Source organism: Sesamum indicum, linkage group LG15 (genome assembly GCF_000512975.1).
Source record: "Sesamum indicum cultivar Zhongzhi No. 13 linkage group LG15, S_indicum_v1.0, whole genome shotgun sequence".
Lineage (NCBI taxonomy): Eukaryota > Viridiplantae > Streptophyta > Magnoliopsida > Lamiales > Pedaliaceae > Sesamum > Sesamum indicum.
In genome coordinates, this window is record NC_026159.1 from 8,410,842 (window position 1) to 8,435,508 (window position 24,667).

General features: G+C 34.4%; 3 protein-coding genes across 5 annotated transcripts; all 3 read left to right on the plus strand.

The window, feature by feature from the left end:
• Positions 581-7,041, plus strand: LOC105178243 (vacuolar protein sorting-associated protein 55 homolog). Of its 2 annotated transcripts, XM_020699296.1 has the most exons (6): positions 581-757; positions 1,881-3,446; positions 3,609-3,660; positions 5,849-5,888; positions 5,985-6,069; positions 6,551-7,041. In XM_020699296.1, the coding sequence occupies exons 3-6, from the start codon at positions 3,628-3,630 to the stop codon at positions 6,732-6,734; spliced, it is 342 nt and encodes a 113-aa protein (XP_020554955.1). In that variant the 5' UTR covers positions 581-757; positions 1,881-3,446; positions 3,609-3,627; the 3' UTR covers positions 6,735-7,041. The 2 variants fall into 2 exon arrangements, with proteins under 2 accessions (XP_020554955.1, XP_011099979.1); XM_011101677.2 differs by lacking the exon at positions 1,881-3,446.
• On the plus strand, positions 9,937-14,308 carry LOC105178244 (protein NETWORKED 2D-like). The gene is made up of 2 exons (XM_011101678.2): positions 9,937-10,262; positions 11,484-14,308. Exons 1-2 carry the CDS (start codon positions 10,169-10,171, stop codon positions 14,141-14,143), a joined length of 2,754 nt encoding a protein of 917 aa, XP_011099980.1. The 5' UTR covers positions 9,937-10,168; the 3' UTR covers positions 14,144-14,308.
• On the plus strand, positions 19,750-24,533 carry LOC105178245 (uncharacterized protein At1g04910). Of its 2 annotated transcripts, none has more exons than XM_011101679.2 (10): positions 19,750-20,231; positions 21,273-21,335; positions 21,438-21,519; positions 21,729-21,802; positions 21,905-21,993; positions 22,111-22,314; positions 22,548-22,821; positions 22,957-23,184; positions 23,298-23,495; positions 23,981-24,533. In XM_011101679.2, exons 1-10 carry the CDS (start codon positions 20,097-20,099, stop codon positions 24,188-24,190), a joined length of 1,557 nt encoding a protein of 518 aa, XP_011099981.1. In that variant the 5' UTR covers positions 19,750-20,096; the 3' UTR covers positions 24,191-24,533. The 2 variants fall into 2 exon arrangements, with proteins under 2 accessions (XP_011099981.1, XP_011099984.1); XM_011101682.2 differs by having other exon boundaries at positions 19,753-20,231; positions 21,732-21,802.

The following is a 24,667-nucleotide window of genomic DNA, read 5'->3' on the forward strand; positions in this document are numbered from 1 at the left end:
CTGTATTGGGCCTTTCGGGGTAGCTTGTTGGACTAAGGAATAGGCTTTGTTTTTGAGCCACCTATATGAGCCCACATCACAATCATTTACCGTACATACAAAAGTAAACGACCCCCTCAAAGCGAGAGTGCAAATTGCAAAGTTAAGGTTGTATTTTTTGAAATTGGTATTTGGTTTGATAAATTTGAATTTTCAAGAAAAAAATTTAAAAAAATAATTTTAAATAATTTCATTCAAAAAAAACTAAAATCTATTAATATTATATTTACCGTACATCACAATCATTTACATGCAAAATAAATATTAATATGCTATATTTAATTTAATTTAAAGTGAGTAAATTTGATTTGTGAGTGCAGTAATTGTATGAAATTAATTTTCTTAAGAAACGTAATTGAATAATTAATTCAATATAAGTTGGAAAGTTAAATAAGTGGAAGGATATTTTTGGTATTTTAAAAAATTAATATAAGTGATGTGAGAACTGACCTTTTGTATTTACCGCTTTTTGATTTTTTATATAAATTAATTTACAGTGCTTTTTTGGTGTTTTTCTCGAAAATGAATGTGCACTAAATAAATAAAAAGAAATAAAATGATAAAAACCATAAAACTATCCCACCATTGACGATCTAAAAAGCTTTCTTGATGAGCTCTCTTTCAATCTCCACTCGCAATCCCTAAATAATTTCAGTGCGGAGTCTTGAATTTGTTCTTCTTTTACATCCCTTGCAGCAGAAGATTCGTGTTGTTATTGGTAAGATGCTTTGAATTTTCTCAACTTTTTTTAGTTGTTTTCTTATTTCTTTCATACGAGTTTTTGGGGTTATGCCATGGGCTTTTAGAATCTAAGAACTTATGCAATTTGGTTCTGCTTTTCGGATTTTGTTTTCCCTTTGTTCGGTTCTATCGCAATTCTGTGGGTTCTGTAGAATTTATTGAGGGTTTTACAGCGAAAAGCTTTTGGTTTTAGAATTTCATCTTCATTGTTTTTCTTTTCTATTTCTGCTTTATATCACCAGAATTTCACATTTCATTCTGGGAGACGGGATCTTGGGAATTTTGCTAGTTTCCATTGTCGAATTTCTTTTTCTTCTAGTTTTTCAGAGGGTGCATGTGTTTCAGTTGAGTCATTGATTTTAACTTCAATTAAAAGATAATCGAAAAGGTGCTAAGCGGCTTAATGTAAGCTAGTTCATTAGCTAATGAGTATTTGGTGAATTTCCTTGGTTTTCTGTTACTAAACTGTTTCAGCTTGGCAGTTTTGTTTCCCACTTAGTTGTTAAGGTTGGGACTTGGGCTAGTTTTATGTGCTCCTTGAATGAATCTTTTTTCCCTTAACTGGTTATTGATGTAAAAGTGGAATTAAAAATTTCAAGTTCTGTGTTGGTTCAACTTTCAAGTCACTCTGTAAACTTGTTGTCGAAATTTGACTTTGATCAACTGAAAATTATTCTGTCTTCAAGAAAAGAGGCCATCATTTGAACTTTTGTCTTCTTTCCAACTAAAAAGAAGTATGATCTGAACGATAGTAGTCGCTTTCCACGACTTTTTTGTGATTGTGTGGTTTACATTTGCTATCTAACTGGTTGGCCTTTGTGACGTGATCAATAAAAATCTCCTAGGATTTTGTGTGTGCTTCTATACTTCTCTTTTCATAATGGACAAGCACATTTTTTGGGAATGAAAAATGTGTAAATCAAATTATAGTTGCAATGAAACTTTTAATTGTTCTATTAATGTGTTGCAAAAGTACGAAAGCCTGATCTGACTGCAAAAGAAAATCTGAAAAGGGAAATGAGGTCGAGTTTTATAACATCCCTTCTTATCCTAGTTTAGATCTTCTTCTAATTTTCTTCTTTTTGTTTTTTTCCCAAAAGTTGTAGCGATCTCAATCAAATTAACTGGAAAGTTCTGAAGTTCGACAGCAATCTCCAAACTATTGAATTTCTCTCTTCAAACAAAATCCTCATAGTTGCAGAAATGGCAATGACCATTGAAGGTTTGTCCGTATGTTCCTTCTTTCGAACTGTTGATGATAACTTTATTGTCATTTTCTGCTGATCATAATTTTGCAATTGTACTATGTAAATTTTGGTGTTTTGTGTCGGTGTGGTAGCTCTTCCAGCCAATGTGTAAGAAAAGTACAGTCTTGTGATGGATAGCGTACCTATATGAATAAAACTGGCTGCATTTTGGCTCTTTGGATAACATTGATCTTTGTTGTTTTTGTTAGATTTTTTGGTTAGCTTAGTTATTGCATTTCTGTCTACTTCAATAAATGGAACCCAAATTTAAATTCTTTTTCTTCAAATTGTGCTAAGGTGAAAAAATGTCTAACAAATTCAGGATCAGTTATTATTTGGATAAGTCTAAGACGAGTAGTCAGAATTGCTTGCTTGTCCTACAGGAGGAGAATTATTCTCTCAAAAAGTAAGATTGAATGGTTATCATCCTCGTTTACCTAGGAAACTGACGCATATATAAAGTTGTGTTGGTGTTATATAATATGTGGTATGGAATCGTGTTAGTTGATGAGTTGCACTGTATTCTATTTATTCAGTTGCATTACTCGGTTTCAGTTAGACCCTATATGGAGGAAAGTGAAATGTACTAAATGTGCCTTGGTTGAATTGGATTGATGCAGTATTGACCTGTCCTCTATGTTTTGATAGCTAAAGTGTCAGCTTTCTCGTTTTAGTTTATGTGGAGCTCATACATACAACAAAATGAAGTGATTTATGTTTGAATACGATTTTACATGCTTTCTTATTCGACTAGGTGACGTCACAATCATTATAGCACAAACACATCAGGGTATTGGTCTTCCGTCATGATTCCTTCACATTAAGTGGGCAGCTTCTGATGGGAACTGCTTGAGTTTTGCTTTTTTGTAAAGCCTGCATATTTATTAAAAATTAAGTTAAGAATTTGATGAATAAGGACACAGTATCAGATTTTATTGGAAAAGTTGGTTATGCTTTGAAGTGAATATATGATTATCATGAGCTTCATAAATGCTTGAATTAGCCGAGTGGGTGATATCAATATGTTCTTGAACCTCTACAATAAAAAGGGCTACTCTACTCCACCATTCTTTTATTTGACGCTCAAAATTATCCGGAATCAGCTTAACGTATGATTCAATCTGTTTGGGTTTTCGTATTTCCTGCCAATCTGCTCTATTATGTTCAGTATCTTGCAACAGTTGGTGTTATAGACAGAAAGCTTACCATCTGGTCCATTTCAATTATAGTTTCTGGTGTTGATTCTTTGCAGTGCACGTCTACATGCATGTTTTCTTTTTGCTACAATTGTGTATTTGGCATCTTAAAGTATATTTCCAAAGCAAAATCTAATAAGCTTTTTTATTTTGAACTTGATTCTGCTTCCTTTGCCTGGTGATTTGCTGCTGCGTGGCTGGTCTGCTCCTCGGTGGATGCAGTGTAAGTGAACAACATGAGTTCATGAATTTAATGATACTGAATTTGCACTGCATTTCCTTGTGAATAGAATGAAAATGGGAAGATAAAGTGCAAGAATTAACATCTTTGAGTATCTTTCCTATTGTGTTATTGACTATTAATCTTTTTGCATTTAATGTTCAGTCTTGCAGGACTTGCTTTCATGTTTTCAGCTAGCATCCTGCTCCAAATCTTGGTAAGTTTTGGTACATGGATATCATATTGTCCCAAGCTTGAGCCATCTTGTCCTAGTTCTATCATACCGTGACCGTTGATAAGATTATTGACCGTATCCTGGTTATACTTGTTTAGCTTATGAAATATTAATTTTCCACTTATTTGCCAAAGTCAGTTAATATCAGAAAATATTGTCTTCACTCTGTGTTATGTCTTTTCATGTTTGTTCTTCTCATAATGCTAACATGTTCAATGTGCATTATTATGATTCTTTAAAGAACTTCCATAAGATGCATTTAATTTTCATTGTAGATGATACCAGATATGAAAATTGTAGTTAACTCTCATCTTGTCCAGAAATGGACAAGCTTTTAATCTTTGGAGGGAAGGATCTAGGCTTTTTGACTTATCTTATAACCTTTGGTGGGGGAGATCTAGACTCTTTAGCTTGATATTCCCTGGTTACTGAGAAACTATTTTGCTGCTCAATAAAATGATATCATAAGCATATAATAAATATAGTAAACATTAGCATATGGTTTCTGGTTGTTTTTCTTTTTATCTTTTTATATTTTGGGGTCATTTTGCATTATGATGGAGTTTAGGAATTTCAGATCTGTTGATATATTCACCATCTCTCTGAGTAAAGCCTACTTCAATACCTTATTGAGATGATTATAGCGCCTCCTATTAATATTTGGTCTAATTACAGGTAAAATTGTTTAGGTCTGAAAAATTACATATATTGGCTTGGCATTTCGTATCGTTTAACAAATTGATCCCATAGTTGCTGTCGTTGACTGAATTTGCTGCCATCAGCAAAATAATTGAATGAAAATGTAGCTTTGCCCTTGAGTTGACTAATTCAAGAATTTGACAGTTACATAAACGTCCTTTGAGATCCAGGTAAAATATATAGAACCGTAAAACTTCTGGTATTAGATATACCTCTCCCAACTTTTGTTGTCTTTCTATCTATATCTACAACCATATTTTATACAATGGTTCTATTATTTTTATAAAATGACAGTTTTAAATCCCTGGTTAGTCCAAATTTACAATAATATCTGAGAGTTGGGTTATTTCAATATATCTAATTTATGAAAAATTTTGAAATTATATTCTATAATATTAACAACTTCATTTTTAATTGCTTCAATTAAAATTACTAGTGTTTAGAAAATTAATCACACATATTTCTCATATGCATAATCAATCAATTGCATCCTATTTTTAGGCGTTTAACTTGAATTTCCTTAAGGTTGATAGTAAGCATGATACTTGAGAGCAATTAATTCAGGGAGATAAAAAAATATTCACTGAAATTTGTATTTAGATGAAGTATGGTATTAATATTATGGACTTGGGTTTATTTAGACATATAGCATGGTTTATGGTCGAGTATTTATATTTTTCCAGTATTTTATTTTTATTCAGATAAATATTAAACCACAAGGGGTCTAACTGTGAAGTAGATAGTTATAAGCAGTATCATAATGTGACAAATCTTAGGACAGGACTGGACAATTTGAACAAACTTCCCTTGAGATTCGTGAAATTTTTACGAAGGGTAAATCAGTCATTTTTTTATTGAAAACATTAGGGTTTCTAATGATTTTTGGCGTCGTTGAAGTTGGATGGAAATCTCAGGGGACATACTTGGAATTAATCTATCTTATTAATTGAAGAGGTGTTACCATTCATAGCCTTCCAGGAATGGTTTGGTTATCATTTATCGTTTTACATGTTTTCTGTGCTATGTGGGTTTTGGTTATTATTTTATTTGATATGCTGTGATTTAACTAGAAAGGCTAATACATAATTGGCTCACCTATCCTTTTCAATACAATAGTATGTTGGATGCGCAGGCAAATTAATAGTACTTTTTTCTCAGAAGTCAGGTGTCGGCTTATTTGTATTTGCTAATGACATGATTTCTGTCTCCCAAGTCATTAAATATGTGGCTACTTGAGGCTGACTTTTAATTAGTCCTCTTCTGCCCATGCCCATTGGAGATGGGAGGCTTTGGACCCCCATTCCAGTAATTACCTCTTGTTGTTCTAAATTTTTGTTTCTCTTTCTTTGATGGTGGTGATATGTTCAAATTGTGGTGTGCTTTCACTGTGACTGGATCAATTATATAGACATGCTGGTAGAAGTATATTCCTTGTGCATCTTAGTGATTCCTGTTGTAATTCTGATTGCAGGCTTGTGCAATATACAACAACTGGTGGCCGATGCTATCAGGTTAGTAGAAGTCTTGCATATGTTTAGGTTGGCTTTTAGTTCGAACTTATTATTCATTACAGTATACTCCTGAACCTGTTAAAACTTGTTTCCCAGCTCTAATGTATGTACTGGTGCCAATGCCTTGTCTGTTTTTTGGCGGTGGGTCCACTCAGTTCCTAACCAGTCGAGATGGTGGGGGGTGAGTAGTTCTGCACCTATATTCTGATTATACTCCTTGCTTTCGTTTCACCTCTTTAGTTGAAACAATTTAAGATGCATCTATAAACCGCTCATCAATGTTTTACATCTTAGGCAATTCTTGTGCATTTTGTTACTTTTGGCGGCATATAAACTACAGCTCATAGTTCTTGTATGTCTGAATTACAAGGGCTGCTTCGTATTTCCCAATTGTATAGGAGCCTGAGTGGCCTCTTCACTTGAATGCCAACTAGTATTAAGATGGATATTTCAGTCAACATAAAACTTAGATATGACATATGCATGCCTGTCCTGTCACCTCTTGGGAAGTTAATGAACAAACACTCATACTGGGGGGTGCACAGAACTTATGTTTTGATTTTCCTAAAATATGGCCTCGTCAGCAACAAATAGACCTGCAAGTCGCTGCCATTCTGTCATTCTTGAAATTTAATTTTCACGTAATTGTTGGTTTCTTGTAGGTGGATGGATGCTGCTAAGTTTTTAACTGGAGCATCTGCTGTCGGAAGTGTGGCTATTCCAATTATTCTGAGGCATGCAGGCTTAATTGGGACTGGAGCTATGTTCATTGAGTTCACATCTTTCTTCATTTTCGTCTGCACAGTCCTTTGCTTTCATCGTGCTAGTCTTGATGACGAGTGGTAACATCTTCATGAGTGCATTAAGTGATACTTACTGTAAATCCCATACCAGTCAAATGTTGGATTAGCTGACGCTACGGGAAGAAATATTTAGCAAGAAAGTACTGGAAAGGGTGAAAAAGCAGGGATAATACTTTCCACCATGTACAGATAAATTCTTGGTGGTCTGAGTTCGGTAAGGTCGTGACCAGTTCATGTAAAACTTTCAACCTGGATTAATTGCTCCGGAGACCAAGGGAAGGCGAGTTTGGGTGCTCAATGGTGTACAATTTGAAATAATTTATTTGTATGATGGCTCCTTGATTCATTAATTTCATGTTAATTACTAGGGTTAATTTTACCTATACCTCCTCTGAAAATGTGAAATTGAATTTTTGTTTCTTAAAAAAATTAAAATTACACTTACACCCTCTGGAAAATTCTTCTTTTACCTTTCTATCTAATAAGGATATATTTTTAATTATACTAAATTTTCAGAGGGTGGGGATGTAATTCAACCTAATATAAAATAATCCCGGTGATATTTAATGGACAAAAATGACTAATTTAAGAACAAAAAAAATTTATTTAAGTACAAAGTATGTGAGTTCATATCATTTAACCCCCTCAATATTTTACAACATTACAATTTGGTCAAATGAAAAGTTGGTCAAATTATAGACAACCTTTTTTGTTAAGGGTATTTTATGAATAACATGTGATAAATTCACCGAAATTCCATGGGTGGAGTTAAATGTAAGACGGAACAAATCTCAAGGAACGTAAATATAATTTTTTATTTAATAAAGATATATTTGTAATTATATCAAATTTTAGGGAGTGATGATGTAATTCACCCTAAAAAAAAATAAGAAGAAGTATAATATGAAATGATGTTATCGTTGTAAAATTAAAATTGTATTTAAAATAAAATCAAATAAACCACTTGAAATTGTGATAGTATAGCAAGTTTTTGTTAAGCAAAATTGTAGCACTTTCTCAAGAATTATTGAACTAAAAAACAAGATTAATTACAATTTTGAACATATTAGTAAGATATATATTAACAGCATAATTGATTTGATATTTTATAAAGGAAGAGTACTACAAAAAAAATTGCAATTTTAAGTCTCAAGATTTTCTTACAAGAGTGAATTTTAAAATAATGAGAAATATATAATAGAAGACTCGTTAACTATTGTTCAAGTTTAAAAAATGGTACAATTTGATCATAAAAAAATCTACAAAAATGGATGTGATTGAGTCAAAATTGAAATAAAATCGAGTAGAAGGCACAAACTTTATGTATTTCAGTAACAATAGTTTAATATTCTTGAAATTAAGATTATTCAATACTTAGTTTTTAAATTGACTTCAAATATGTAAACTATATATATATATATATCATGAACTTAGGATAAAATTTATTTTAGTCCCTGACTTTTGATTTTAACTTCAAAATAGTTCCCGTCTTTTCAACTCACTTTAAATTAATCCTTTTAACAAGTGACATTCCTATATTACCCTTATGAAACTCTTTTTCTTTTTTTGTTTTTACATAATAGTATTTGTCATTCACATTTTATTTTTAGTTACAATTAGGTCCTTATATTTATAAACTTAGAAAAATATAATCGTTTTAATTGAAATAATTTATTGTTGGCCAATTCGTCAAGTAATAACTTGATTAATGACATATTAACTTACTTATTATGAATTTAATGAGCTTATCGAATTTTTCAAATAAAATAATATTTGAATAAATAAAAGTTTGAATAAGAAAATAGAGCAAAAATATTTAAACAAAAAAAATCTAAAAATTAGAATATAAATTATATATCAGTTAATATAGAAGAATGGGGTATATAAAACCCCTTATTCATTCAAGTGTTCTTTTATTTGAAAAATTCAATAAATTCATGACAATTATATTGATATATCAATACTAATCAAATTATTATCTATACTTTTATATAATTGAAGATTACCATTTTGCTGTCTTCAATATGTTCTGTTTGCCATTTTTTATATTTTAAATTATTTTATGGATTTGTATTTTTCAATTTCTTCTAAACTTCTATTTCTCTTTTTCTTCTGTCCCTCTTTTTTCCAACAATTTCTCATAACTTTCATCTACTTTTTTAATACTTTTATTTATTCAATAAACATTTATATTTCTAAAAATAATAAGTAGTTTCTAAAATTTAAAATTAAATATGCACAAACATCTATATATAATTATGCAATAATAAATTGTTCCAATTAAAATAATAATTATTTTCTAAGCTAATACATGACGGACCAAATTGCACTAAAAAATAAAAATTGAAGCACTAAAATAATTCTCTATAAAAAAAGAAAATTTAAATAGGGGTAATAGACAAAAAATTACCCGCTGAAAGAACTAATTTAAAGTGAACTGAAAAGACAATGAATATTTTGAAGCTGAAGCTAAATGCCGGGGACTAAAATGAATTTTACCCCATGAATTTAGCTACTAGAAAATAAACAAACACCCAATATTTTAAGTGATCTCTTTTTTCTTAAACCTTTCATATAAAAAAAATTAGAATTATATTTCTCAATTATTGCACAAAAATAATTGACTTAATGGTACAGAAATAAACAAACATTAACAGAAAAACTTAAGAAATATAAAATCAGCAAAACTCATAAACAATGCAAATATATTATATATTCATTAAGTACGTTTCATAACAAATCTTAAGACTTGTAATTATTAGAAGATATATAATTATTATTATATTAGTACATAACAAATAATTATTCTTAATTATATTTTTCTAAGCAATTCAAAATTTATAATTTTCATAATTATGTTTTTTTTAAAATTAATAAAAATTGCGAGTTCACTTTATAGTATGTCATAAAAAATCATTCAAATTATAGATATTGATATTTATAATTAAATATAATATTAAATGCAATATATTAATTCAAAAATAAGAAACAAAATATTGGCCATGTTCATAAACCTTTTTTTCCAATGTGAAGTGGTATTAATTTATTCCTCGACGGTGATGTCTTAAGAAGTTGGCTGAGGAGGAAGAAGAGTGTAAAGGCCTAAAGGTGACAGCTCTTTGCTTGAAGGGAATGCCAAGCTGTTCAAGGCCAGTGGAAGCCACGTTCGTATATTAAACGGATTAGTGGCCGGCTACTTTGTGAAGGGCCCAACTGCCAACAACTAATTTTGGAGCGAGAAAACCTCGTAACCGATAATCCCATAAACTTGTCTTTGTTGTGATTCTTTTCCTTGTTCCCATTCTTGTCCAAACAAGAAAACAAAAAATCTCGAATTCTTGAAACCCTTTCTCTTTGTTCAGTTCTTGATCGGTGCTATGTGAGTTGCGTAAGGGGAGAAAGAGTTTCTGTCCGTGAAACATATAATAAGTAAGGAGCTAGAGGACGAAGACGAAGAAGAAAGATCAGATTTGAGAGATGTTGCAGAGAGCTGCAAGCAATGCGTATTCATGGTGGTGGGCAAGCCACATTCGGACAAAGCAATCGAAATGGCTCGAGCAGAGCCTTCAAGGTATTAAAAACTGCCTCAATTCTTACCAGGGAAAGATGGGCTACCTGGGATCTCGGTTTTGATCAATCCCATGAAGAGATTTTTGGTTTAATTTGTTGAGGTTCTCGTAGGGATTAATTCGAGTGCTGTTATATATATGTAGATCATTTCTGTTTTTTGCTTTGGATCATTGAAACCGTCTATTTTGTTTGGAGTATGCTTTAGATTTCTAATTGGAGTTGCAGAAAACAGGAGAAATTGGCTAGAAAAAATATTGAATATTCAGTATATTTGCTGATAAGTATGGTTCTGCAGTATTGTTGATATAGATAGTTCATTTCCCTTGCATGGTATTCCTTGTTTCCTTCGGCCTTAGATTAGAGGATTGAATGCAACAGTCTCCTATGAAAACCTTAATGGCCCAAAAACCCCATGAAAGGAACATAGATTTGAGGATTGAATGCAACAGTCTCCCTATGAAAACCTTAATGGCCCAAAAACCCCATGATAGGAACATAGATTAGAGGATTGAATGCAACAGTTTCCCTATGAAAACCTTAATGGGCCAAGAACCCCATGAAAGGAAAATAGAAAGGGCACTCGATCGACTCCTCAAACTTTTCGAAAAGACCTCTTAGGCGCCCCACTCGTGCAACGGGTGCTTGATTTTTGACTTGTTTAATGTTAATTTGTTTTACTCCCATTTACTAATATAAAAACATAGACGATGAATTACATTCTCCATTTGCAGTAGGACAGTTAGTTTTTAGCAAAAAAATTATCAAGTCAAAAACGAATATATAGGAAGGCTGCAAGCTTCTTATCTAAAAGCTCATGGGGCGATCGCCCTTTTCCTTGTTGAATGAGTATTTTGTCCATTTATCATTTTACATGGGGGAAAACGCTATTAACCATTAGATTTGAATACTTTGTTTCCAGGTGGAAGAAGCAATCCATCATGTTTAAATGTATTGCTGCCGGTTCTTGAATCGTTTGGCTTCTTATGAGTACATCTCGTACTTGATGGCATCATTTCTTGTACTGTATTTTCTATTTTTGGAGGAATGCATAGGAATGATGTAGTTGGAAGGTCAATTTGTTAAAAAGTTGGACAAATCGGAAGGATATATGTTCAATTTCTCGTTATTTTATACTCCATCAGTTCCATGTTTGTGCATTCAAGTTCAGTGCACAATGTGTTTCCTTCAAAATTACTCTAATGAGATCTTGTTGCTCTGGCAGACATGGAAGAGAAAGTGCAAGCGATACTTAAGCTAATTGAAGAGGATGGAGACTCGTTCGCGAAGAGGGCTGAGATGTACTACAAGAGGAGGCCGGAGCTCATAAGCAGTGTAGAAGAAGTTTACAAGGCATTCCGGGCAATGGGAGACCGTTACGACCTCTTATCCAAAGAACTCCAAAACGCCAATCATACAATTGCAACTGTGTTTCCGGAACAGGTTCAGTTTGAAATGGGGGAGGACGAGTACTGTCCTACCCCAAAAATTCCGGAGAAACCACAGATCCCAGAACTGAATATGCTGAACGTTCCACAAGTTCCCAAGGCACCAAGTCCGGATTTGAAGAGGATTATGTCTGCAGCTTCAAAGCAACTCCACCGCAGGAAATCAACAAAAGTAGAAAATTGGATCAAAGCTGCTGATGTGAAATCTGGTTTGACCAAAGATGAAGCCTTGGCGGAGATAAACAAGCTTCAGAAAGAGATTCTAGCATTGCAGACCGTAAAAGAGTTTGTCAAGAGCTCCTATGAAAGCGGGGTGGCAAAGTACTGGGAGATGGAGAACCAGATCATGGATATGCAGAAAAGGGTGTCGAGGTTGCAAGATGAGTTTAATATGGGCAGTGTTATTGAGGATGATGAGGCTCGGACTTTAATGGCTGAGGCCGCCCTTAAAACGTGTCAAGAAACATTGGCAATGTTGCAGGAGAAGCAAGAAAAGTCGACGAGAGAAGCAAGAGAGGAATATAAGAAAATTGAAGCAGCCGGTCAACGCGTGCAGTCCCTCAGACAGAAGTTTATGCGAGAACAAAATGATGAAAAAGAGCCGAGTGAAGGTGATGAAAAGTGTACGAAGGCAAATAGCTCAGGTAAAGATGTGGATGCCTTGATACAAGAAACGAAGGAAATTGAAGCTTTCGGGGATAATACTAAAGAAAGCTTGGATTTGAGCTCATTGGCAAATCTGACAGTGTCTCAAATGGCAGAGAAGATTGATCAGCTAGTCAACAAGGTGATCAGCTTAGAAACTGCAGTATCGTCTCAGACAGTTCTTGTGAACACGTTAAGAACAGAAACTGATGATCTTAATGCACAGATTCGGCATTTGGAAAATGAGAATGAGAATCTGATCGATGACACTCATAATTTAAGCAACAGGGTGAAAGAAATGGAAGAAAAACTGAACAAGATCCAGGATTTGAACAAGAATGTCGAAAACCATCACAGCAGTCTCCAATCAAACTTTGCTGAAGCTCGTTGCAGTCTTGATCACTTGTCTGAGAGACTATCTAGTGTAAAACCAGACGATGAGGTAGAGGAACCCGATTCGTCACCTTATGAACACAAGTTCCCCGGGGAGCACAAAGATCACAAAGACGTGCCAGTTCAAGGCGAGAGTGCTTCCAAAATAGAAGCTGTAGAGGATGTCAAAGAAGTGGATGTTGATATCCAGGCTTCTGATCCATCTGCACCTAAAGGAATCAAAAAATCAGTTTCATTCTTTGACCGGAAGCCAAAGGAACAGGCTCCTGTGGATCACCCCAATGATCCTGACAAAGAGATAAACTGGCAGGAGATGCTCTTAAGTGGCATGGAGGACCGAGAGAAGATTCTCCTTAAAGAATATACAACGATTCTTAGGAACTATAAGGATGTCAAGAAGAAGCTAAGTGTTATGGAGAAGAAAGAAAGGGATAGCCAATTTGATATAACAGTGCAAATTAGAGAGCTAAAGAAAGCTATTACGAAGAGGGATGAAGAAATTCAACATCTACGACAAAGGTTAAACCTTGTGCAAGGAGATATGGATGTGAAGGAAGATACCAGCCAACAATCTACTTCTTCGGGAGACCGGAGTGTTAAGCCTGATTCAGGAAATGAGGATTCGGATGTAACTAAAGATGCCAATATTCCCATCACAAAACAAGACGATGAAATCAAATTGGTTTTCATGGACAGCGCCCCATCCACCTCGAAAGTTGAAGAAAAGCTCCGGACAGATATCGATGCTTTACTAGACGAGAACCTGGAGTTCTGGTTAAGATTTAGCACTACGTTTCATCAGGTGCAGAAGTTCAAGAATGAAGTTCAAGATCTACAAGATGAAACATCGAAACTCAAAGAGAAACGGAAACCGGATGGGAATTTTCCAGCACAAATAAAATCAGAAGTCAGGCCAATCTACAAGCACTTGAGAGAAATACAGACGGCACTACACTTGTGGTTGGACCAAAGCATGTCGCTGAAAGATGAGCTGAAACAAAGATTTGCATCATTGTGCAGCATTCAGGAGGACATCACGAAAGCTTTAAAAGAAGGCGTCGAGGAGGACGAAATCAGATTCAGCAGCCATCAAGCTGCAAAGTTCCAGGGTGAGATTCTTAACATGAAGCACGAGAACAACAAGGTCAGAGAAGAATTGCAGGCTGGCATAGATCATGTCCACAAACTTGAACTTGAAGTCGAAGAGACGCTAAAACAGTTGAACAGTGAGTTTGGCATTTCTAGTGATCAACAGGATAGTTTGAACCGGCCCCGAATTCCTCTACGCTCGTTTATCTTTGGAACCAAGAAGAAACAGAAGCATTCTATTTTCTCCTGCATGCATCCCTACAAAAGATACCATGTCTCCAAGGCTTCTTCTCGTATTTCAGATCGTTAACTTTTAATCTTATTTTTCTTGAGGTGCCTCTTTCCTTGTAGAAGTTCATGTAATGATAGATGAAGGGAACTTTTGTCCTTTTTATTTCTTTTTTAATGGTTTTTTCGGGTCGTCTGGAGCAGGAATAGCTTCCTTGTAAACTGTCACATTCCCCAAGTTTGTAGAGCTCGACTTTTCTTTCTTTTGTGTAAGAGAGTGTTCTCTGCAGTTACTTTTTAGGATTATTCATCTACACTTTCAGTAACTTACAATATTAATTCCATAATCTAAAAAATTTCAATGTTCGTCCTAATAAAGACTTAATAGCCATGCACGTGATACTTATGTTGGAAATGACGAGAATTAATGTTTGGAACTAAAATCACAAATATTTTGGAGTAACGGGATGCAAGTGATGAGATAAAAAATAATGGGACAAAAAAGTTTGGAATTTTTTTTTTTTTTTGTTTTAGGAATGGAAGTTTGAGAATTGAGAAGACAGACAAATGGGAAGTTAAGAACATGCATAGAAAAGATAATGATTAATAAAGTAATTAAAAGATAACTTGAAGACATCAAAAGAGTGTCTGATGTTTTTGAATTATATAAAAGTGTAGAATTTCAGTAACAATTTTATAAGGGAAAAATATTTTTTTCATTCTTTAATTTAGTCTCCTAATTAATTTTAATCCTTTAAGTAGTTAGGTGAGGATGCATAGTGGGTGGACATGCAGCCTTAGGCGCACTTGGGGCATCAATAGTCAATTCTCGACATACTGTAGGCATTGTGGGCTTCTGTCTCTGTAATATTGGGACATGCGTGTGGGAGAAAATAGGAGTCGACAGGTAGATGTGCATGATGTATGCGCATGGCGAGTTGGATGCCTATGTTCAGAGAGCGTCAGTAAAAATACTTCTAGATATATATATATATGTTGTAGAAGTCGATTGAGCATAAATGGTAAAATATTATTTGTAGTTTAAGTTACATAGATGCATTTATAATTTTATTTGACATGGATTCAAATCACATGGACAACAAAAAATTTTTAATCACTCAAGTATGTGCCGTCACCACCACATCATCAATTTCCCAGCCAAAACTGCCTTAAAAATGATTAGAAATCCTAAATCTTCACATTTACAATATTTTTCAAGTTAATGGTAAAAATATAATGATAATACTTAGAGGACAAAAAATAATTAGGGGTAAAGATAAAGGTGGACGAAGCTTTTTTCTTTTTTACCTTTTTGAAACGATCTCTTGATTTTTTTGTCATGGATATTATATTTTATTATAGTGTATGTGAACTACTACGACACAATGACAAGTCCGTTAGCAACAAAAAATTCTTCATTGTTTTTCAGGTTTATCGGTCTTATATTATTTATTTTTTACTTATTATTCAAGGAATAGCAAAGCACAGTTGTAACTTATGTAAACTTACGGAAAAAATCACATTTTTAGTCCCATGATTGAGTTCATTTTTAATTTAGTCCCATTTTTTATGCTTTCCTCACATTGCATCCCACACATTTAAAAAAAAAAATTAATGTTAGTCGCACGTGACTTTTTCGTCCAATATTTAACGAAGAAGTCAGAAAGCCGTTAATAAGTGCACGTGATGGGTTGTTTTGGAGGGAGAAAATCAACTATATTATGAAAAAATAGAAACTAGGGCTCATACCAACATTATTGTACCCTCAAAATAAATTTTGCAAACTACTGATTGAAGAACACATGTCCACCGATAGTAGAAGAAGATAGGTGAATGAAGAATACATACGTTATTATGGGAGGAAGGTGTATTTGAAGACTTCATGGGCAAAAACAAATCCAAGTAGAAGATTTACAATTGTGGGACATTGGACGTAGGTGTAATTTTTTAATTTGGCAAGATCCATCAATGTGTAGAAGATCCAACGATGTTAAACCTGGATTGCAAAGAACAGTGAAGTACATGGAAGAAGAAATTGCAGAGCTTCAAACTGAAACCAACAAAACCCCAAACACGATACAACATTCATTCTTATTTTATACTAAAAGTATCACAAGAAATTGAAATGAGTAAAGAGTAATATGGAAGGGGCAAACCATTAAACACCTCATCTCATAGAGACATCTTCCTTCTTGCTACACTCTGGCGTGTTTATCTCTTCGATTTATTTGACTTTATAGAGGTTGATAATGTCTCTTTAGGTGGGTTAATTTTTAGGATTTTGGGATTGGAATAAATTCTGGCATATTACAGTAAGAAAAATGAACACTCTGCCTCTTTAAGTCAACGGCTCTATGCATGTGAAGCTCACATGCAATTTTGCCCCCACAAATAGTCTCTCAACGGGCACGCGTGATCCATGCTACTTCTCCATTAAATAGTGGACGAAAAAGTCATATAAAACTAACATTCAGAAATTTTTTTAACATATGGGATGCAATGTGAGAAACGCATAACATATGTGACTAAATTGAAAACAAACTTAATTTATGAGACTAAAGGTTTATTTTTTTCCCTATCTTTACTTATGAACCTATGTAATAACCTTAAGTTGTCCTAGGACACAAGAAAACTATTGTAATAAAACTAGATCCTTATTCAGCATGAACTAATTTGTCTGAAAAGAGAACTTACAATTAATAATATGACAACCTGATAATCAAGGAACATTATGTTGTTTCTCATATTCGATTAGAACTTATAAAACACACATGAACATACTAGTGATTTTTTTTTCCTTAAGAACTAGTAGGAAGTGTATTGCATACGATCCATATTATTTTTATAGTTCATATAATGGTACGAGAAATTTATAAAAATATCCCCAAATTTCTTAATAACGTAAAAAAAAAAAAAAAAAGTGGCTAACGATACGTGCCTTTCTTAATTTGGCCTACTAAGCCGATCCAAACCCAACTTGAACCTAGGTATATACGAACTCATGATAACTACATGATAATTTCTAGATCAAGGGTTTTTGTGAAATCTTACAACTCGCAACTCGGGATTGTTTATAAATAATAGCCTTCATACCCCCCAGTACAATTATTTTGAATCCTAAGCATTCTTACGATCTTCATATTTTCTCTTCTTACAACTTTACTAACTTAAAGCATTGGAGGCTATAACCAAAGCATTCACAATGTTGTTATCATGTGTTCCATTCTTGCAAGATACACACTCTAGGAGTATTTTTAACGTAAAAATAAACTAAAACTAAACTTTTTCAAAATCGAACACACAACATGTGGGACACCATTGATATTTTATTACTAGATCTTGAAAAATGGTTGAAACCCCTAATAAAATATTACTAGTATATCTAGGACCCAAACGAATCCTCAAGGAGGTCATCCTATTGAGGACAAGATACTTCATGTTTCGCCCTTTGATTTGTGCAAGAGGTTCATGGAATGGGCAAGGGAGTTAGTCTTCTTAGCAGGCCCCATATGCGCCCAATTTCTGCACGTCCACCTGTTGTACTCGTAACCCAACATTTCTCATAGTCCATGTATTGCCCATTAGCCTGGTGCCATGGAAAAACCCTGCATTCAAAACTTCAGGAGGAACTTCTCATATACCAAAATAGGGTGGAGTTGGGTTCAATTTGGGGCAATTTTTATTTCATGGAACCGATTAGTAAGATTCGAGACCCGCCCTAAACAATATTTATGAATATATTTAAATTACTTAAAATTTTAAATTTTATTTGATACATATATTTATAAAGAAGAATATATTTATTCAAATAAATAATACTTATTAGATATTTATAAATAATATTTTTTAAAAATATATATATATTAATTTTAATTGGATTTTGTTGGATAGACCCAGATTCAGGATCAAATTGGTGCAATAGGGGTGTGTGCATTTGATTTTATCGAACCAAATCATAATAGAATTTCGATGAAATACATCAAAATGGCATATGGAATATCAGTTACCAAACCTGATTTACTGGTTTGGTTTGGTAAGGGAACGAAAAATTTTAATTTGATTTTTAATAAAAAAATCCAATGTCACATATGTTTAATTATCCTAAATCGGCATTTAGTATTTATGTATATTTAATTATTTATTTATTATATTTATATATGAATATAAAATATATTTTAAAAATTTTAGTATTCAATTTACGAACTTGTACCGAATACAAATCTAAAATTTCAATCGCTATTCATTACATATCCCAATTTTAATTTTGATTCTCTTTAGTTGATAAATCAAACTATGAACGCCCCTAACAAGACAAGTACGATTTGAAACGAGATAGAGCAAGCGCTAGGTTCAATTAGAAATACGATGAGTTAGAGTTGGAGTTGGGTCCTACCAATTCTAAAACTTATAAAAATTAAGTAAAATGAATTTCAAATTCAATAAAATTTAGAGAGAATTACACTCTCCCCTTTAAGGTGTGGTGTAATTATACGTAAACGTCTTGTAGTTTGAAAAATTACATCTAGCACCTCCGAGGTTTGCTTCTGTCTAACAAATAAGTCCTCTTATTAGTCAAAATTTACCAAATTTGTTGATATTAACAAAAAAATGGATAAAAATTATATTTATCACCAATTGACTTATTACTGTTTTTTATGATCAAATTATCTCCATACGTTTTCACATGTTAATACATGTGAGGAGATATACTTTCACTGTTATAAGAGTAGGTTAGTCGGAAAAAAAATTATTTAACCCGCAATAGATCAATAATAAACCAATTAAGGATAAAAATAAAATTTTATTCAGTTTTTTTTATTAATGTCAACAAATTCAATAAATTATCACTAATAAAATGACGCTTATCAGACGAAAGTGAACCTCATGAATTTAAATATAAATTTTTCAAACTATAAATATCAAACTTAAAAAAAAAGTGTAAATATCCCTAAAATTTATCTAAAAACCCACTCTCTATTATCATTCCTACTCAAATTCAATAAAATTCACTGAAGCACCGACTCCATCATCATTCTTACGCCGCACCAGGCGTCCAAACACAACATAAATGCGGCTTAACCTTTTCTCTCTATTGCATCTGCTGATGCAAATACATTTGACTATTGCTGACAGCATTGTGTCGGTGGCGGACAGCCAGGTGTACCCATCAAACCCAAAGACCCCAATACAATTTTACCCTCAATAAATTGCGGCAAAGACCGCACCAATAATCTCAGCAAAAGCAACAACTGCACTGCACAACTTCTGTGAAAACTCACGAAAAGTAAAAGCTCCCCACAGCCCACCAACACATCTCTACGCGTGACACGTACAACTGCACAAAACGGTGCCCGATGAAATCTACGGCGTTGGCTGCTTGGGTCCCTTCTGAAAAGACACGCAACAAAATTTAAATAGTTATCCCTTTTGCATAAACAATGCAAATCCATATCAGTTAAGCCGTGTCTTCTACTTTTATTATTTTATTAGTGTAGGCATGCTATGTTGTTTTGTTCTCAATAACGTCATTTCAGAACTTTGCTTGCCATCGTTTTCACTGCATTATTGGTCAATTATTGTGAGGAGGATAAGTGGGTGGGTTGTAAGCTATTCAAGATTTAATGGGTTTTCATATTGCGCCATGTTGAAGTAACTATTTTAGGGGTTGTAATTGTTTGTCAGAGAAAACCCATAAAGGGATTGTGTGTATTTTGATCATAATTGTGAAAAAGATATTCTTTATATATATGGATGCATGAATGTGTACATGAATAGGAATGTATTTTTTTTGGAGTATTAATACACTGTATGTGTGTGTAAACGAGTAGGGATGTACATATGAAGGGATAGATGCGCATGTGAGATGCTTTTACGGAGGCTGATAATGAACATGGCCCCTCTTAATTATATTCTCTCTCCTGCTTGAAAGTTACTTTAGTGAGTGTTCCAAGAGTAAGACTTGAAATCCCGTTTGGTAAAACTCAGTAATAATATTGTTGCAGTTACAATAAAGATCAAGAACCATCATTATTAGTATGAGGCATATCTCTCACTCTGAGAGTTATAAACAAAGAGGAGGAACCATGGCTGGTGCCCTTGTGCTGCTGCTGCCCTTTCTGTTTCCCAGTCTTTTCACTCCTTTCAGCCATGCTTTACCCTCTGTTCTCTCGGTATGTTGTTTTCAGTGGTTTTCATAGTTACGATGATTCTATGTGCAGTATGTACTTCCTATTTGGTCATTTTGCCTTTTCTTTCTCTTTTTATTATTCAAGTTATATCTGTGTTTTGTTGGTTAGGACAGATGGTTGAAGAAGGGTGTAAATATAGAAAAGCAAGAGACCTACACCTTTTTTAGTATGAGTTATGGTATCGTGTGAAGGTTGGAAACAAGTAGTCAGAGAAAGTTTTGATCTTTAGGGGGATTCTGGTACTCTGTGTTCTTGGTTAGGTTTTTGGTTGTTGATTTCCTTAATTAGATTGCAGTTTCTTATGGTACTTTTGCTGAATGTTATATTACAAGGAGGAAGAAAAATATTAGAGGTTGAGTAGTTGAAATTTAGCTATTGGTTTTCGAAAAGATATGGTGGAAAGAGTTCAGTTCCTTTTGCAAGTTGATCAAGTAGGGAAATGCTTGGTGAATTTGCTATTCTACATATGTAAGCGATGTGATGTAAGAAACTAAAATTAACATTCTCCTGAGTATAATTAGCCACAGATGGAATGTTAACTCGGAGTAGGTACATGGATCTCTGCATGTATATGTGAAATCCCATTGGTTAGGTGCTTAGAGATATGGTGGTAATGAATTCTCCGGGATTTAGACTACTGAATGATTTCCATGACATCCATTCTGCAAGTTTTGTCCTAATCAAAGATTGAAGACGGCAACACAGAAGAAGAGATTTGCATAAATGTCTGAAAGCAAAAGGGTGCTTGGTGTTAGAGGATCTCTTTCCCCATGCAGAAAACAAGGTATTAGAGAACTAGTGGTAATGAACCTGTGTGGCTATTTCTGATCAATTTCAGTCCTTGCAGCTTACTAGGAGATTATTGTTCTTGGGGTTTTTGACTTCGTAACAGATCCATCTCATAGTAATGTTTCTTTATAAATGTATACTATGCTTTGTTTGCCAAATAAGTTTCCTCTTATTTGCTGGAATATTGTTGGGCCTTATCTTTATTTATACTCATAAACTGATTATCTAGTGCAGGAGTGGAATGCTCCAAAGCCTAGACACTCACGACTACTTAAGAGTGCTCTGCAACGCCAAACTGTGAGTAAGAATTAACTAATCAATTTCCATATTTTAACACGATCCAATTTATTGACTCTTCAGCTAACTCAGGCATGCTGACTTCTGTTTCTTTCCATTTAGTCTGATGAGCAACAGGCTGAACTATGGATGCCTTTGGCGCACCAAGGCTGGAGACCTTGTGCCCGTTCAGGGAGTACTTCTAGTAAGTAAAAGAGTTTCACCCTCTTTTAATCTTTCGATGTTTTATCATTTTCAATTTTTTGTGGCAATCATTATAGAAGTCGGTTATGAAGATTTAGTTTTTCCATACCTAGTATAACAGTTTGTGCAAGTGATGGGGTTTAAAATTGTTAAACAAGATGCGGTTTCTGTATTCTTGTTCTCCGCCGAATGACCGACATTTGTTTTAAGCAGCATTGCCAGAGAAATCTCAGGGCTACATTCAGGTGTTCCTTGATGGAGGACTAAATCAGCAGAGAATGGGCGTAAGTACTTGAAGTTGTTACGAGATAACATTTGATATTTTCTCTTGAACTGATTAATATTAGTTATCTTGAGTCCCTAATACATTTAATTTGTCCGTGAAGATTTGTGATGCAGTTGCTCTTGCTAAAATTTTGAATGCGACACTTATAATTCCGCATCTTGAAGTAAATCCTGTCTGGCAAGATTCAAGGTCCTCTTGATGAGTTCATACCCTTCTCAATACTTCATTAGGAAATTTTTGTTCTTTTCTTGCTTTTGTTTGAAACTCTAACTAAATGAGACAATTCCCTCTTCTTTTTGTTTGCAGCACATTCATGGATATTTTCGATGTGGATCACTTCATTAATGTGTTGAAAGATGACATACGTATTGCTAAAGAACTTCCTGAGGAATACTTTTGGAGCACCAGAGAGTATTATGCCACAGCCATTCGAGCTACCAGAGTTAAAACAGCACCAGTTCATGCTTCAGCAAACTGGTATCTGGAGAATGTTTTGCCGGTCCTGCAGAGGTAGGTGTTTAAGTGATAATCTTGTATATCTCATTTGCGCTGCATATTCTAATGCTTGACTATCAGTGCCACTAATTCTAAGAGACGCTGCAGCTCAGAGTTTCTTATAGGAATGTTTTCCATCATTGTGGCAACAGTGTAACTTCGAAGAGTTCAGTTTGTGTTATGTCATGAAGCTGACCAGAGTTTATCTGAGCACATTCATCTTTAATTGTAATATCTTGGTTTTCCAGTTATGGGATTGCTGCAATTGCACCATTTTCTCACCGTCTGGCTTTTGACAATATGCCCGAGGACATCCAACGACTAAGATGCAAAGTCAACTTCCAAGCATTAGATTTTGTTCCTCACATCAGAGCTCTTGGGGATGCTCTTGTTAATCGTCTCAGATATCCACATAGCACAAGTGAAGTTGACAGCGCGAGTTACCTAAAAAACGTAGGTGGTGGTTCTAAAGATAAGCAAGGGACTGGAAAGTTCGTTGTGCTCCACCTTCGGTTTGACAAGGTAAGCTAATGTTCTTTATATTTTTTATGCTAAAACCATCTAACTTCTTGGAAAGATTTAGGGTTTTGAGCATTTTGTCTTTGCTAGGTACATTCTACACGTAATGAATACTTCAAAATTTGGTTGATTTTTCAGGATATGGCTGCCCATTCGGCTTGTGACTTTGGTGGAGGTAAGGCTGAAAAGTTGGCCCTGGCCAAATATCGACAAGTGATTTGGCAGGGACGAGTGTTAAATTCTCAATTTACTGATGAGGAGTTGAGGAGTCAGGGAAGGTGCCCATTGACTCCGGAAGAAATCGGATTGCTGCTGGCAGCTTTGGGATTTGATAACAGTACTAGATTGTATCTTGCTTCCCACAAGGTGTTTCTGAGGCGAAGTTTCTTAGTTTTTGCATCTGATTAGGCAGACTATATATGATAGCTCAACCTATGATTTTGTAGTCTGAAATTGTTGTTTTTGTGATTCCATTGCAGGTATACGGTGGGGCAGCTAGGATCTCAACGCTACGAAGCATATTTCCATTTATGGAGGACAAGAAGAGTCTGGCCTCTACAGAAGAAAGAGCTCAAATCAAAGGAAAGGCTTCCTTGTTAGCTGCAGTTGATTACTATGTCAGCATGCACAGTGACATCTTCATCTCCGCTTCACCAGGAAATATGCATAACGCTGTGGTAAGCTCTTCTCATCTGGTCATTTACGGTATTCCTTATATGAAAGTGCTAAGAGGGTGATTGACTAAACTTATTTCGAACATCTTACAAGATGTTTGGATAAAATAAGAATATAAAACTTATAAAATGTTACCAATGACAATTTTGCAAAAAAATATTTTCAAACTCAAAGGAGTTACCAAATCAAAACCTTATAAACGTTCAAACATATTATAAGATGTTTTGGAAAACTTATAAGCTCTCTTTTACCCTCTAAGTAGACCTAATGCTAGGTAGTGTCGAGCATTGGTTGCCCATGTTCCGATTTTGCTCAAGATAATCACTTAACAAGTCACGCACACAGCCTTAATCTTGCGCTCAGTGTATCAAGTAAAAAGTAATGACTTTTTGGAGCGCATGTTTCTCCTTATTCAACTCATTTACCATGTACTAAAACTTGCTCTCAATGTTTAACTCCAAGATTGTAATTTCGTTTCTGAAACCAGGTGGGTCATCGGACATACGAAAACTTGAAGACTATAAGGCCGAACATGGCACTCTTAGGCCAACTTTTCTTGAACAAGAGCCTGACCTGGCTGGAGTTCCAAGAGGCCGTCGTTAAAGGGCATAAAAGCCGGCAAGGGCTACTCAGACTACGTAAACCAGAACAGTCTATATACACTTATCCTGCTCCTGATTGCATGTGCAGTGCTTGAGTTCACATCTTAGAAAGTGAGTGTGCCTGTGTAGGTCTCATATGAATTTCTCCTGCATTTACTGTTTTTGTTGCTTGTACGAGTTAGAAAATAAACTGCTCCCTTTCCTCGAGCGTATGGTTATAGAAACAGCTCTTATATGATCATGTATAATTCATGTGGGGGTGGTGATCTCTGTAAAGTTGGGGCTTCATAATTATTTATTGTGGTTTCAGATACAGTATTTGAACAGGATTTAGGATTCTTGTGTGATGAGTTGCTCGATGTCCTCAATTAGTTTTGTTTGTACCAACATGTTTAATTTTACGGAGGAACAAAGTCGTTCCGGGGGTTCTCGTCTTTATGTTCTCAAATGTTCTTGCATTTGGTCGTCCGACATTTTACAACAATCAACAATTATGTTCAGATTCAACCCAAAATACTGCTCCAAATGAACTTTCTACCGTCACCTTTTGGTCAAATTTCAGCTGGTAGAAA